The 15,207-nt window shown below is 51.8% G+C and overlaps 2 protein-coding genes and 1 non-coding gene across 8 annotated transcripts in view; 2 read left to right on the top strand and 1 right to left on the bottom strand.

The window, feature by feature from the left end:
• Positions 1-9,665, bottom strand: part of LRSAM1 (leucine rich repeat and sterile alpha motif containing 1) — a 56,959-nt gene extending 47,294 nt beyond the window's left edge. For 2 of the 5 annotated variants that reach the window (XM_033191703.1, XM_033191712.1), the window contains exons 1-7: positions 9,484-9,665; positions 9,065-9,220; positions 5,476-5,579; positions 5,032-5,088; positions 4,467-4,511; positions 2,712-2,819; positions 274-342 (exon numbers count right to left, since the gene is read on the bottom strand). In XM_033191703.1, the coding sequence (XP_033047594.1) occupies positions 274-342; positions 2,712-2,819; positions 4,467-4,511; positions 5,032-5,088; positions 5,476-5,547 (351 nt within the window). In that variant the 5' untranslated portion in view covers positions 5,548-5,579; positions 9,065-9,220; positions 9,484-9,665. Of the gene's footprint in view, positions 1-273; positions 343-2,711; positions 2,820-4,466; positions 4,512-5,031; positions 5,089-5,475; positions 5,580-9,064; positions 9,234-9,483 lie in introns of all 5 variants that reach the window. The other 3 variants (XM_033191710.1, XM_033191706.1, XM_033191711.1) reach the window with 3 other exon arrangements.
• A 49-nt stretch (positions 9,666-9,714) lies between these two features.
• RPL12 (ribosomal protein L12) lies at positions 9,715-13,464 on the top strand. 2 transcript variants are annotated; one of them, XM_033191715.1, is made up of 7 exons: positions 9,715-9,877; positions 10,354-10,427; positions 11,404-11,502; positions 11,751-11,832; positions 12,697-12,783; positions 13,128-13,240; positions 13,412-13,464. In XM_033191715.1, exons 1-7 carry the CDS (start codon positions 9,841-9,843, stop codon positions 13,415-13,417), a joined length of 498 nt encoding a protein of 165 aa, XP_033047606.1. In that variant the 5' UTR covers positions 9,715-9,840; the 3' UTR covers positions 13,418-13,464. The 2 variants fall into 2 exon arrangements, with proteins under 2 accessions (XP_033047606.1, XP_033047605.1); XM_033191714.1 differs by having other exon boundaries at positions 13,128-13,462.
• On the top strand, positions 12,490-12,619 carry LOC117074017. The gene has a single exon (XR_004433494.1). It is a non-coding gene; the product is annotated as a small nucleolar RNA SNORA65 (small nucleolar RNA).
• Positions 13,465-15,207: the final 1,743 nt, after the last annotated feature.

Genomic DNA, 15,207 nt, shown 5'->3' with positions numbered 1-15,207 from the left:
GGCAGAAGAATCACTTAAACTCGGCAGAGAGAGGTTGCAATGAGCTGAGATGGCGCCACTGCACTCCGGCCTGGGCAATGCAGTGAGACACTGTCTCAAAAACAACAACAACAACAACAACAACAAAAACTAAAGAGCCAAGGGGAGGGTGGAGCTGGCACTGAGTGCAGCCTGCTTCCACTGGCTGGAACCCAGCCAGAACATTCCAGGCTTGAGTGACTGCCTGGTCTCACTAGGGCCATCTGAGGTGGGTTTCTGTTTCTGCAGCCTTACCTGGAGGGCAGTCAGCTGCCCCAGATCGTCAGGAAGGGCTGTCAGCTGATTATCGTGGAGATCTAGAACCTGCAGAAGGAAGACCCCTGTGAGTCTCCAAGTGAGAAAGTCCCTTGGACTCCGGGCTCCAGAGCAGCGAGGAGGGGCTGGGGCCACCTCACACCCCCAGTCCAGAAACAGAGTGCCTGCCCCTCCTTTCCCACTCTGTGTGGATAATTCCCACCTCATTTTCCTTCTCAAACCATTTTACCATTTTCTTATTTTATGTATATTTATTTTTACTGTTGATGGAAAAACTATGCTATAAAACAGTATGCCTAGATACTAATATGTTAAAAGAAACACCCCATTGTATAAATATATATTTGCACAGAAAAAAGACTTTCAAATATGCGATAAAATACTGATAGTGAGGCCGGGCGCGGTGGCTCAAGCCTGTAATCCCAGCACTTTGGGAGGCCGAGACGGGTGGATCATGAGGTCAGGAGATCGAGACCATCCTGGCTAACACAGTGAAACCCCGTCTCTACTAAAAAATACAAAAAACTAGCTGGACGAGGTGGTGGGCGCCTGTAGTCCCAGCTATTCGGGAGGCTGAGGCAGGAGAACGGCGTGAACCTGGGAGGCGGAGCTTGCGGTGAGCTGAGATCCGGCCACTGAACTCCAGCCTGGGCGATAGAGCAAGACTCCGTCTCAAAAAAAAAAAAAAAAAAAATACTGATAGTGATACTCCACAGTGTAAAATTATAGATGTTTCCCCCTTTGCTTAACTCTACTTGCTAATTACTATTTTATTTTATTTTATTTATCTTGAGACAGAGTCTCATTCTGTCGTCCAGGCTGGAGTGCAGTGGTACGATCTCAGCTCACTGCAACCTCCACCTCCTGGGTTCAAGTAATTCTCGTGCCTCAACCTCCCAAGTAGCTAGGATTACAGGCATGTGCCACCATGCTCTGCTGAAATTTCTCGTATTTTTAGTAAAGATGGAACGCCATGTTGGCCAGGCTGGTCTCAAACTCCTGACCTCAAGTGACCCACCCGTCTTAGCCTCCCAAAGTGCTAGGATTACGGGTGTGAGCCACTACAACTGACCACTAATTTTTTAAAAAGGAAAATGCACAAAAAAAGGCCTTGGAGAAATATTTATACATGTGCACACACAGCTACTCTTCACATCCATGGGTTCCATATCTATGGATTCAACCAACCTCAGGTCGAAAATATTAAGAAAAAACAAAAACAGCCGGGCGCAGTGGCTCAAGCCTGTAATCCCAGCACTTTGGGAGGCCGAGACGGGCAGATCACGAGGTCAGGAGATCGAGACCATCCTGGCTAACACAGTGAAACCCCATCTCTACTAAAAAATACAAAAAAAAAAACTAGCCGGGCGAGGTGGCGGGCGCCTGTAGTCCCAGCTACTCGGGAGGCTGAGGCAGGAGAATGGCGTAAACTCGGGAGGCGGAGCTTGCAGTGAGCTGAGTTCTGGCCACTGCACTCCAGCCCGGGCGACAGAGCGAGACTCCGTCTCAAAAAAAAAAAAACCAAACAAAAAACAAAAACAAAAAAAAAGCATCAGTAGTGAACACATACAGGCTTTTCTTTTTTTTTTTTTTTTTTTTTTTTTTGAGGCAGAGTCTCGCTCTGTCGCCCAGACTGGAGTGCAGTGGCGCAATCTCGGCTCACTGCAAGCTCCGCCTCCCGGGTTCACGCCATTCTCCTGCCTCAGCCTCCCGAGTAGCTGGGACTACAGGCGCCCGCCACCTCGCCCGGCTAGTTTTTTGTATTTTTAGTAGAGACGGGGTTTCACCATGTTAGCCAGGATGGTCTCGATCTCCTGACCTCGTGATCCGCCCGTCTCGGCCTCCCAAAGTGCTGGGATTACAGGCTTGAGCCACCGCGCCCGGCCACATACAGGCTTTTCTCTTGTCATTATTCCCTAAACAATATAGTGTAATGGATTGGGCCTGTGCTGCAGGGCTCCTCTAAAGGTGCATATCATTCTCCCAAGCTCAGGTCTGTACAGAACAACCCTGGGCTCACACCGCCCACATCTTGTGAATACCTCCCAGCCTGTCCAGGGAGGAGCTCACAGTCAGCAGGGAGTCCTTCCAGATCACCTGGGCGTCCCTCTTCTTCCTTCTTGCCTGGAAGTGTCAGTTTCCTCGCCCTCTGCTAGCTGACTCGCCATGAGTTTGTCATTTGGCTTTCCTCCTAGCATGTAAACTCCGTGGGACAGGGCCTGTGGCTGGTCATCTTTGTCACCCTATCCCACACACAGCCCACAGAAGTATCCAATAAACCATGCTGATCAAATCCCAGATTGACAGGTAGATTAGGCCCCGCTGACATACAAGAGGCGCCCCAAAGGGAGCAGGCGCTCAGCTGCTGCCTGGAACCCCATGCAGAGCCCCAACTGCCTGGGAGGAGGGCCCAGTACCTTGATGGTTGCCAGACTCAGGAGGCTGCAGGATTTGGGAAGCAGGGAAGTGAGGTGATTCGTGTGGACGATCAGCACCTGTGTGGAGAGATGTGCGGCCATGTTGGGCTGAGGAAGAGAAGCAGGCAGGGCAGGCTAAGGGCATGGAAGCCAGCCCAGTGCCCTGCTATGCCCCGCCATCTTGCTCTCCCAGACACCACGACAGGAACAGGGGATGCGGGTCAGGATCATGAACTCTCCCAATGGGGAATCTGATGCCCTTTCTTAAAATCTGGATCTTCAAGGGTGAAAGAGACCTTAGAGGTCTAAATCTTCCTTCCATTCTGAGAAGGGATGCCCCTGCAGCCATTCTGATCATAACCCTCCCAGCACCAGCATCTTCACGTGGAAAATAGAGAATAATCAAGTGCCTGCCTCCCAGGGCTGCCATGATGTTAAATACAAGCTCATGCGCAAAACATCCAGAGCTGGCACACGGGCCAGGGCTCAGTCCAGGTCATCTACTCCTATTTTTCATAGTCATTGACCACTGCCTAACACTTCCAGTACAGACTTGGCATGGTGGCTCACGCCTGTAATCCCAGCACTTTGACAGGCCAAGGTGGGTGATCACTTGAGGTCAGGAGTTCAAGACCAGCCTGACCAACATGGCAAAACCTCATCTCTACTAAAAATACAAAAATTAGTTGGGTGTGGTGGTGGGCACCTGTAATCCCAGCTACTCAGGAGGCTGAGGCAGGAGAATTGCTTGAACCCAGGAGGTGGAGGTTTCAGTAAGCTGAGATTGCGCCACTGCACTCCAGCCTGGGTGACGGAGCAGAGTGTCCGTCTTAAAAAAAAAAAAAAGGCCGGGCGCGGTGGCTCAAGCCTGTAATCCCAGCACTTTGGGAGGCCGAGACGGGTGGATCACGAGGTCAGGAGATCGAGACCATCCTGGCTAACACGGTGAAACCCCGTCTCTACTAAAAAATACAAAAAACTAGCCGGGCGAGGTGGCGGGCGCCTGTAGTCCCAGCTACTCGGGAGGCTGAGGCAGGAGAATGGCGTAAACCCAGGAGGCGGAGCTTGCAGTGAGCTGAGATCCGGCCACTGCACTTCAGCCTGGGCGGCAGAGCGAGACTCCCTCTCAAAAAAAAAAAAAAAAAAAAATTTCCAGCGCCAAGGAGCTCACTACTCTGTTAGCATGGAACGTTTTTTTTTTTTTTCTTTTGCATATTCTCATTTAGATACTTCACTTAGAGTGCTTCTACCCATCTGCATTCAAAGCTGCAATGCTCTGCTGAAAAATCATTCACTCCCCTCAGAATCTCCCCCGCGTGACCAGAATAAAAGGGGTGAGTTTCTATTATTATTAACACTGGGGTTCATAAGCCTTTACTATGTGGCAGGCATTACACTCAGTATATTTCTATCTCTATCTAACTATCTACCACTCATTTAATTCTCACAGTACCTCAGGGAGGAGAACTATGAATGTCTTCATTTCACAGGTGAAGAAATGGAGAAGTAAGAGTTTAAGGAAGTTGCCCAAGTCATGAAGCCAGTGAGAGAAGGCAGAGTCAGAATGTGACACAGGAAGGTCCAACCCCAAAGCCTACTCTCCTATCAGTGAAATCACCTGCTGCAGGCCAAAAGCGTAAGAAGCAGAGAGAAAGGGGGTGTCTATGCTGGGGAGACAGCTCCTCAAAGTCCCTTGTGGGTTCAAACAAGCAGACATGCAATAAGCAAGTCTCTGAAGATGAAGCTCCAGCTCACCTTCTTCTGCAGAACTTTGCATGTTGCAAAAGCTCCAAATGGAATCTAAGATAAGATAAAGAAAAGTAAGTGTCTCCCCTCCTGCCAGTGTTTAGCTTGTTCTCTGAGTGGCATTCACATGAGGAACAGGCAGGCAGGAGGTGAACAAGGGCAAAACGCCACAGCAGGTGGCAGTGCTGAGCCTAGGGACAAGGCTGGCGAGCAGTGGCACAGGGGATGTGGCCAGCCCTTCCCTCCGTCAGCTGGCAGGAGACTGTCCTGCCCCACCCACCCTGTCCCCATTGTGAACCCCTTCAGGGGCTGGAGAATGCCAGACCCTTCCAGCAACCTAGGAGTCTATGGGTACATTTTCTACCTAGACTCCTCGACTCTTGGAGACTATGTTATATTGAGGCCAAAGTACCATCTCAACTCTTTTGCACAAGAACAAAATCTAAGGAAACATCTTGTGACTAGAGCTTCTGGCCTTTCTAAAGCCCTAGTCCACCTCTGTTTTTCCTAGGCACACATGATCCAAGAAAATGGGACAGATCCAATTCACAGCCCAACACTATGCTCAGTTTACCTCTGAGAGTTCACATTTAGAGATGTCGAGAATGTCATCTGCCCCAGCTTCTTTTGCCTAAGGATAAAAATAATTTTTAAAAAGTATTAAGACAAAACATCTTTGCAGAGTGGACAAGCCAGGCAAACAACATACACGTAAGCGGCAGCAAAGGACCATAGACACTATCTGGTTCCACCGGTCCACTGAACCAATGACGCCTGCTTTCCAGAAGCTTGAGGCCCAGAGGGATGAGGAACCGAAAGCAGACAGTGCGCTCAGTCTACAGGGGAGAAGCACCCTTGACAGGTGGCCTCATCTGTTGGGTCTAAGTCAGCTATTTCTTCTGCAGGTGGGGGAGGCAGATGGGAGGGAGCACGGCTTGTCGGGGGCAGTGCGGAGGCCTACTCCTTGGGGACCGAGGAGGAGTTGGGATAGAGTTAGAGGAAACCCACTTTCTCTCACCAAACACATCTGGTACTCCAGGCGTTTCCGAGCCTCCTCACTGGGTTTCCGCTTCCGGAAGAAGAGTGGCATCCTTCCCCTTTCCCAGAGCGATCTTGAGGACCCTGGGGCACAGGAGAGAAGTTAGGGACTGGGGAATTTGTCACAGCCCCCAACACCCGGGATAGGTAGCGCAGGAACACAAAGTACGCAGCTGGTCTGTTGGACCATGAGTTCCATGGAGGCAGCAGCTGCGTCTTTCTAGTGAGTTCCATGGAGGCAGCGGCTGCGTCTTTCTAGTGAGTTCCAAGGGGGCAGGGGCTGTGTCTTTCTAGTGAGTTCAACAGGGACAGCGACTGCATGTTTCTAGTGAGTTCCACGGGGGCAGCGGCTGCGTCTTTCTAGTGAGTTCCACGGGGGCAGGGTCTGCATCTTTCTAGTGAGTTCCATGGGGAAGGGGCTGTGTCTTTCTAGTGAGTTCCATGGGGTCAGCGGTCACATCTTTCTAGAGAGTTCCATGGGCGCAGGGGCCGTGTCTTTCTAGCGAGTTTCATGGAGGCAGGGCCGTGTCTTTCTAGTGAGTTCCATGGGGGCAGGGGCTGTGTCTTTCTAGTGAGTTCCAGGAGGTCAGGGGTCACATTTTTGTAGTGAGTTCCATGGGTGCAGGGGCCGCATCTTTCTGGTGAGTTCCATGGGCGCAGGGGCTGCGTCTTTCTAGAGAGTTCCATGGGGGCAGGGGCCATGTCTTCCTAGTGAGTTCCATGGGGTCAGGGGTCACATCTTTCTAGCGAGTTCCATGGGGGCAGGGGCTGTGTATTCCTAGTGAGTTCCATGGGGGCAGGGGTCACATCTTTCTAGTGAGTTCCATGGGGGTAGGGGCTGGGTCTTTCTAGTGAGTTCCGTGGAGGCAATGGCTGCATCTTTCTAGTGAGTTCCACGGGGGCAACGGCTGCATCTTTCTAGTGAGTTCCACGGGGCATGGGCTGTGTCTTTCTAGTGAGTTCCATGGGGGGAGGGGCTGCGTCTTTCTAGTGAGTTCCATGGGGTCAGAGGTCACGTCTTTCTAGTGAGTTCCATGGGGGCAGGGGCCGTGTCTTCCTAGTGAGTTCCATGGGGTCACGGGTCACATCTTTCTAGCGAGTTCCATGGGGGCAGGGGCTGTGTATTCCTAGTGAGTTCCATGGGGGCAGGGGTCACATCTTTCTAGCGAGTTCCATGGGGGGAGGGGCTGGGTCTTTCTAGTGAGTTCCATGGAGGCAATGGCTGCGTCTTTCTAGTGAGTTCCACGGGGGCAATGGCTGCATCTTTCTAGTGAGTTCCACGGGGCAGGGGCTGTGTCGTTCTAGTGAGTTCCATGGGGGGAGGGGCTGCGTCTTTCTAGTGAGTTCCATGGGTGCAGGGGCTGTGTCTTTCTAGTGAGTTCCATGGGGTCAGGGGTCACATCCTTCTAATGAGTTCCATGGGCGCAGGGGCCACATCTTTCTAATGAGTTCCATGGGTGTAGGGGCTGTGTCTTTCTAGTGAGTTTTATGGAGGCAGGGGCCATGTCTTTCTAGTGAGTTCATTGGGGTCAGGAGTCACATCTATCTAGCGAGTTCCATGGGGCCAGGGGCTACGTCTTTCTAGTACTGGTTCCATGGAGGCAGGGGCTGTGTCTTTCTAGTGATTTCCATGGGGCCAGGGGCTGTCTTCCTAATGAGTTCCATGGAGCCAGGGACTGCATCTTCCTAGTTCCACGGAGTTCCATGGGGGCAGGAGCCGTGTCTTTCTAGTGAGTTCCATGGGGTCAGGGGCTGCATCTTTCCAGTGAGTTCCATGGGGTCAGGGGTTGCATCTTTCTAGTGAGTTCCATGGGGTTAGGGGATGCATCTTTCTAGTCCTTCCATCAGTGTCCTGAGCCCACAGCAGGCGCTCAGTACTTCTTGTTCTTTGTTGACTAAACATTAAGCAGCAGGATGAGGTGGAAACAAAGACAAGCCAGATGACCTGGGTTGGGGCCCACATTTGCCACCGACCTATAGGTCTTGGCATTATCCTTCTCCTGTTCTGGGGAAACTTAGAGAAGTTTCCTCAGGCGCTTTCCAAGGCTGTTCTTTGAGGACTCTAACAGACTCTGCCAATGAATCACTTCTAGCCCCCTAGACACTGTCACAGCGGGATCAGCAGGAACAAATCAGAGCCAGCCAGGACCTCGGGCAGCTCAACTACATCATGACCAAAGAGACCTCTGCGGTCCTCAGCTTACCACCCTCAGTTATTATTCCATTTTATTCTTACCATATCTATTTAAAGTGAAGAAACAGGCTGGGTGTGGTGGCTCATGCCTGTAATCCCAGCTCTTTGGGAGGCCAAGACGGGTGGGTCACTTAAGCCCAAGAGTTCGAGACCAGCCTGGGTAACATGGTGAAACCCCATCTCTACTAAAAATACACAAAGTAGCTGGGCGTGGTGACGTGCGCCTGTAGTCCCAGCTACTTGGAAGGCTGAGGTACGAGAATCACTTGAACCCAGGAGGCGGAGGTTGCAGTGAACCGAGATCATGCCACTGCACTCCAGCCAGTGACAGAGGGAGACTCTGTCTCAGAAAATAATAATAAATAAATAAATAAAGTGAAGAAGCAGATGCTTATTAAGTTCAGTGGCCTGGCTGTACAGCCTGGATTGCAGCCTGGAAGCCAGCCTGGAACCGTGGTCTCTCAAGTCCTGACCTGTGGGATTTGCCCGACTCCTTGGTGCTCACATAACTTGGCACACACGAAGTACACTGTCCTGAACTCAGAGCCAGGTGCTCACTGCCTGCCCAGGGCCTGCACAGTGTCTGTAAATATCAGAGCAGGATAAGGGATGGCAATGAGCCAGGAAGCAATCACCCAGGGAAGTGCATGGTGAGCAGCACAGGCTTTGGGATGAAAGAGAACTGGATTTGAATCTGAGATGTGCCACCCACAACTGCAGAGGTCACCTTGGTTCACCTCTCAGAGCCTCAGTTTCCTCATCTGTAAAGTTTAAGTAATCACGCTACCAACACTGGCTTCTGTGAGGATCCAATGACTTCATATATGTCAAGCGCATAATACAGGATCTGGCACATGAGCGCTCAATAAATGTGAGCCACAAAGCACCCACATGCAAGCAGCATTGATTCAGGGCCCACCAGAGGAGCTAGGGAGAAGACAGCCATGGGAGGAGACGCAGCTGAAGAAGACATACACCCAGTCCTCAGAGGGATGGGCAGAGATGGCAGCTCTGCACCCACAGGGGCGGGGCTGTCTGGGGAGGCAGCCAGGCCTGCAGAGCCAGCTCAGGCCCTTCTTGTCACCCCACCTGCCTGCAAGGATGGGGAATGGTTTGAAAACAGCCCCCTCCCATCACTCCCTGATGACCAGCACTTACCCTTCTGCTCCCCAGTCACTAACCCTCCTGCACCCCCTTCCCGATGTGCAGCCCTCCCCCCCACTTCTTCCCAACCACCATCGCTCTCCCACCCCTCCCAGAAGATCAGCTCTTTCCAGGCTGCCCCACATGCCTGTCCCTCCCTTTCCGACGTCCAGCCTAGATGCGGGGGAGGGCCACATCCATATTTCCTGGGGTGGGGTGGGCAGTGGCTGACCTGGCTTTGCGGATGGGGGGATCCCCCACGTTGGGAACCGCGGGTGCACCCGAGGGCAGGCTGATCACTCGGAAGGCTTGGTCAAGGACTCGGGGCCGCAGACCACCCGGCACGGCCCGGGCGGAGCCGGAGTCTGGTCTCCTTCAAACGCAGGTGCTGGGGACAGAAACTCAGAATCTCAGAAAGTCACGCAGACCGGGATGACGAAGTCTGAGGCTCTAGGAACCGCGGACTCTCAGAATGAAAAGCGGGACTGGATTTCCACATAAATAGACAGTTTTGATAACTAAAGTGCACACACCAAGTGCTGGAGGGGGCAGGGGTCGCTGCGGTGCTGGGGTCTCGGAATGGGACAACGGACCCCTCAGGGGAGGGGCGGGGCTCTGGGATTGGGTGTTGGGGACCAGGGTGACACTCACGATAAAGGAATATGGGAAACAGCTAGGCCTAGGATCACGGGAGCAACCCCTCTTCTCAGACGTCTCCGGAGCGAACTGCCCGATCTCCCTTTCGGAATCTCTAGCTTCAGCGCACCGCGGTGCCCAGCTCGCCAGCCGTCAGCCTCAGGCGCCTGCCCACAACAAACATGGCTACAAAAGCGTCTCTGGAAGGCTGGGCAGTGACGACAGTTCTCGCGATAGCCGGGTTTTTCCTGCCTATATCCGGCGTTGTCCGTGCGATTTCCGGCCTTTCGGCTTTCGGCTCGGAGGGGGCAAAGGTGCAACCTTCTTCGGTCGTCCCGAATCCGGGTTCATCCGACACCAGCCGCCTCCACCATGCCGCCGAAGTTCGACCCCAACGAGATCAAAGTCGGTGCGTGCTCTAGTTGTGGCCGGGGCTGCGGGACGGAGCATCACTCGGCCCCGCCGCGCGTGCAAAGCTTTCTAATATGGGGCTTTTAAAGCCGCTGCCTCCTAGAGGCCTTCCCGGTGCTGCGCCGTCCTGGCCAAGCCTCAGTCTTTCTGGGTCTTAGCTTCTCCACGTGTAGGTGGGGAGGGAGGACCGAACCAGCTGTGGCGGCTTGGGAGCCCGCAGGCCCTAGGGTAAGGCTTGTCTTCTGGCGTTTGGACCCACTGGCCTGGGTTCGCGGGCGACGGGGCTCCCTCCACGCCTCCGCGGTGTGAGGTTCGGAGCTGCCCACGCCCGAGGGAGGAGCGGGTGGCCGGCCTCACGCTCGGTGCTGTTTCGAGAAGAGGCGGAGGGTGGTGTGTCCAGCCCCGGAAAGACGCTGAGAGGGCTGTGGCTCGGGAGCTCCCTCTGCAGAGACACTAACCCTTCTTTTCCTCCAGTATACCTGAGGTGCACCGGAGGTGAAGTCGGTGCCACTTCTGCGCTGGCCCCCAAGATCGGCCCCCTGGGTCTGGTACGTCATCCCCGCCAAGGGGCATGTTTTCACTTACAGAGCAGAGTTAAGCGCCGGCTCGTGGAGTCAGACTGTGCCAGAGGTGCCCTCGTGGCTTGGATTGTCACCCTCACTAGGCCTGAGCCACTAACTAGTACTAGGTACCTTAGGAAGGTCGTGCGTGAGAAACATCGAACCTGGTGCCTTTAAATTGTAATTAGCTCCAGGTGTCTCCACTGCTGCTTTGGGGCACCTGAGGGGTGGGCCCAAGGGGGAGTTTTGAAGTTGGGAGTGGCTTAGTGACATTGGGCAGCCAATATCTGTATTTCCTTGTCAGGGAAGTGGGCATGGCATTGTTGGGAAGATTAAATGGGGTGTGGGTGAAGATCCAGTGAGTGTTGCCAGCTGTGTTGTGGATGTAAACCTAGCAGTTAATGTGACGGGCTGTGCCTTATGCCTGAGCAAGTGCTGTCTTCCCCGTCATTCTGTACCCTTGGATTTCCCTGAATTTCGTTAGGCCTTTATGTCATCCTTGCACAGGGGTCCGCTGTCCCAAATGCTCTTCCCTATTGGTCTTTCTTAACCTGTATCTTAACTACTCTTCCTTGGCCCTTAGCTGAGCTGGCGCTTAAGGGACACTTAGCAAATAATCAGACCCCCATCCAGGCAGATGGACATGGGTGGTCTGACATGGGAACCTAATATTTTGAAAGCTCCTTAGGTGATTCTAATGTCAGCAGGGCTGAAAATCCCCCTCCTTAAGCACATGGGCACTTAGGAGGGGTCTAGATTCCATTGTGGCCAAGTCTGCAGTTTACAGTCCTGGACAAGACAACCCAACCCCCAATTTATGCTATGGTGATAGCTGTGCTGATTGGGAAGGTGCCCTTAAGTACTTGAGATAGCTTCCTTTGTTGCCAAGTGAGAAGTGGTGGGCAGGTTTCAAGGCTGTGGTTCACATCTGGACACTATGTTGATTACATTCCTTTATTTCCAGTCTCCGAAAAAGGTGGGTGATGACATTGCCAAGGCAACGGGTGACTGGAAGGGCCTGAGGATTACAGTGAAACTGACCATTCAGAACAGACAGGCCCAGGTATTTACTTGTGCTTGGTTTCGGGATTGGAGGGTGGGGGGACAGAGGTAGCAACCCTCTGGGATTCCTGAATAGAGTATTTTTGCCACCAGTGGTGAGCTGAGTGATTTTACATTGTTGGGGCGGCTTTGTCAGGAGTACAGACCTAGGGCAGAGACTTGGACAGTGTGTGGCCGTGATTTCTGAAAGCCAGCATGCACGGCAGTATTCATTGGAGGCGGAGTATTAACCAAGAATCTCCTCTGCAGATTGAGGTGGTGCCTTCTGCCTCTGCCCTGATCATCAAAGCCCTCAAGGAACCACCAAGAGACAGAAAGAAACAGAAAAACAGTGAGTTGTCTTTTCCCTAGTTTGGTTTTGGTAATGGTTTGTGAGATGTTTGATATATATGGCTGTTTTACCTTAAAGGAAACCTGGGGTTGACATGGCTATTGGGTGTTGATATGGTTAAGGCTGCTAGAGCCAGGTGGTATCAAAAAGTGCCATATATGCTGGGTGGCTCACACCTGTGTAATCCCAGCACTCTGGGAGGCTGAGGCAGGCGGATCACTTGAGATCAGGAGTTTGAGACCAGCCTGGCCAACATGGTGAAACCCCCATCTCCACCAAAAAATACGAAAATTAGCCTGGTGGTGCTCACCTGTAGTCCTGGCTACTCTGATGACTGAGGCAGGAGAATCACTTGAACCCAGGAGGTGGAGGTGGTAGCAATGAGCCACATTCATGCCACTGCACTCCAGCCTGGGTGACAGTGAGACACTGTCTCAAAAAAAAAAAAAAGTGTCCATGTAGTCCCTGTGTGGGGCAGGCCCCAGTCAGTGCATGTGGGAGGAAGACGTCAGCAACAGTGACCTATAACCAGACCACATAGAGCCGGCAGGTACTGGGCAGTTTAACTGTCCCTGGCAATTTAAGCTTATCATTTCTCATCTCTAAAACAGTTTCTGCCATGGCATATTTGTGAAGGCTTGGTTTTGCCCTCAGCCACCCGCCACTGCACCTGACCAGGTCTCTGTTGGCTGGTGCAATCCAGTGGTGAGCTGATAGTAAACCCCAGCTTAGGAAACAGGGTTGTTCTTCATGTGGATGACTCTGTGCCGAAAGCATGGGAACAGCCTAGAAATGAAATGAAGGACACATGATCTGCTTTGGCTTCAGATGGTAACAAAGGTTTTGCTGTTTTCTCTTCTGCAGTTAAACACAGTGGGAATATCACTTTTGATGAGATCATCAACATTGCTCGACAGATGCGGCACCGATCCTTAGCCAGAGAACTCTCTGGTAAGAGCAGGACAACATGTAACCGGTGTAACTGTAGTTGTGTTTGCACTGAGTGATAACATTCTTCCCACTTAAAGGGTGCTCAGTGAGACCCAAGATGGGGTGTTTTCTGAGACTGAAAGAATGGATGGATCTTAAATTGGATGTGTTTAATCTGAGCATCCGGGACCTATGGAAGCTTTGCATTCAGGGTCATGGGACTAGATGGAGCTCTGCACTCTGTATTAGGGGAGCAGGAACCTCATTCCTTCCATTGCCTGCTATGAACCCCTTGAGTATTCCCCAGTATGAGGATTATGAGGGACTGAGCCAGCACCTCCAGTGCCACCATTTCTTTACTAAAGGAACCATTAAAGAGATCCTGGGGACTGCCCAGTCTGTGGGCTGTAATGTTGATGGCCGCCACCCTCATGACATCATAGATGACATCAACAGTGGTGCTGTGGAATGCCCAGCCGTAAGTGACTTTTTTGCTTCATTTTCCATTGTTACAATAGGGGCAAAAGGGGGGCCACTCAATGTATTCACAGAGATAAGCTGGGAAGTTTTGGAAATGGTTACTGGTGGGGTTCGGATAATCCTTTTAAACTTTCCCTCTTACTGATAGACTTTTTTTCCTTTCCCACAGAGTTAAGCACAAAGGAAAGTATTTCAATAAAGGATCATTTGACAACTGGTGGATTTTTGGTGTGGCGTCTTCCTTGAAGGAGCTAGCTCCTTTGTGGGGTGGTCAGTGGGGTCAAGGTGGCAGAGCCTGTGGAGAAGTAACAAGCACCTTGTAGTGGGTAACAAAACTGCCCTGTATGGGCTGGGCTGAGCTCAGAAAGGAAGCTTTTTTTTTTGAGATGGAGTTTCCGCTCTTGTTGCCCAGGCTGGAGTGCAATAGCGCCATCTCGATTCACCACAACCTCTGCCTTCCATGTTCAAGCAATTCTCCAGCCTCAGCCTCCTGAGTAGCTGGGAGTACAGACACATGATACCACACCTGGCTAATTTTTATTTTTAGTAAAGAGGGGGTTTTGCCATATTGGTTAGGCCAGTCTCGAACTCCTGACCTCGATCTGCCTGCCTTTGGCCTCCCAAAGTGTTGGGATTACAGGCGTGAGCCACCATGCCTGGCCAGGAAACACTTTTTGTAGACTATCATGAAGCCTTTCCTAAGAAAGGCTCTAACACAAAACCTGAACACATGGGGAGTGTAGCTGTCCATCCCTGACCAACTGAAGTTAGAGTGGGTTGGGGGCCCAGGACCTGTTTTGCTAGCCATTCCAGTGCACAGCCAGGGCTCAGAACCAACGATACAACAAATAAACCTGACCACTCTCCTGGACTGAGGATTAGTCCTGGACTAATCCTTTGGTTCTGTGAAAGTGAGGTTCACGTCATCTGTTTAACTGTAAACTGTTTTTCCAACCTTTTCTCTGAATTCAGGTGGCTTACAGTATTTGCTGTCTCACCTTGTCTTAAGTCTCATCTTCCCACAGTTCTGTTCCTTCTGATCAACTTTGTAGAGTCTGTGCTTATCACTCCCTTTTAAGATGAACCTTGAAGCATGAGCTGGGAGAGGATTCCGGGTACTGGAGTAAAGAAATTGATTTCCCCTTTATGACTCATTTGTTTGCACATTAGTTTTCGCCAGTGGTCTCTAGATCAGTGCTTTTGTCACCCCAGGTTGGAGAACTACCTTAAGTGGAAAGGACTACCTGGACCCCCTGAGTTAGGGAGTGGATTCTGTTTTGGATACAGTGGCTTTTGCCTGTCATCCCAGAATTTTGGGAGGCTGTGGCAGGAGCATTCCTTGAGGTCAGGAATTAAGACCAGCCTGGGCAACATAGCCAGACACTTTCTCCAGAAAGCTAGCTGGGTGTGGTAGCTTGTGTGCCTGGCTACTTGTGATGCTGAGGTGGTGCAGAAGTAGAGACTTCAGCAAGCTATGATTATACCACTGCACTCCAGCCTAGGTGAGAATGAGGGGCTGGCACAAAAGCATTCCAGTGTCCTAGAAGGGACTGCACTAAGTCACCAAGGAAACAGTAAATAAGAGAGTAAGCAGGCCAAAGGCAAAAACCTGGATCTCTAATAGGAGGGGAACACTACTGTTCTCCATGAGGGAGAAAGGAGAATCAGGAGCCTGGGGCAGTTTATGAGTCACCTGCCTCTGAGTCCAGCATGGCTGTTACACACCTCCCCATTCTGGGTGCTTCCTATTCTCCATGGAAAGGGATGTGCCTCCCAATTCATTAGCAGCGCACACTACCCTCAACACGAGTAACATGTGGTGGGCTCTCTCTTTTTTTTTTTTTTTTTTTTTTGAGAGGGAGTCTCGCTCTGTCGCCCAGGCTGGAGTGCAGTGGCGCAATCTCGGCTCACTGCAAGCTCCGTCTCCCGGGTTTACGCCATTCTCCTGCCTCAGCCTCCCGAGTA

The sequence above is a fragment of the Trachypithecus francoisi genome, unplaced genomic scaffold, assembly GCF_009764315.1.
Source record: "Trachypithecus francoisi isolate TF-2019V2 unplaced genomic scaffold, Tfra_2.0 Contig01585, whole genome shotgun sequence".
Taxonomy (NCBI): Eukaryota; Metazoa; Chordata; class Mammalia; order Primates; family Cercopithecidae; genus Trachypithecus; species Trachypithecus francoisi.
The sequence above is the reverse complement of the archived record's forward strand: the minus strand, read 5'-3'. Positions and strand labels throughout refer to the sequence as shown.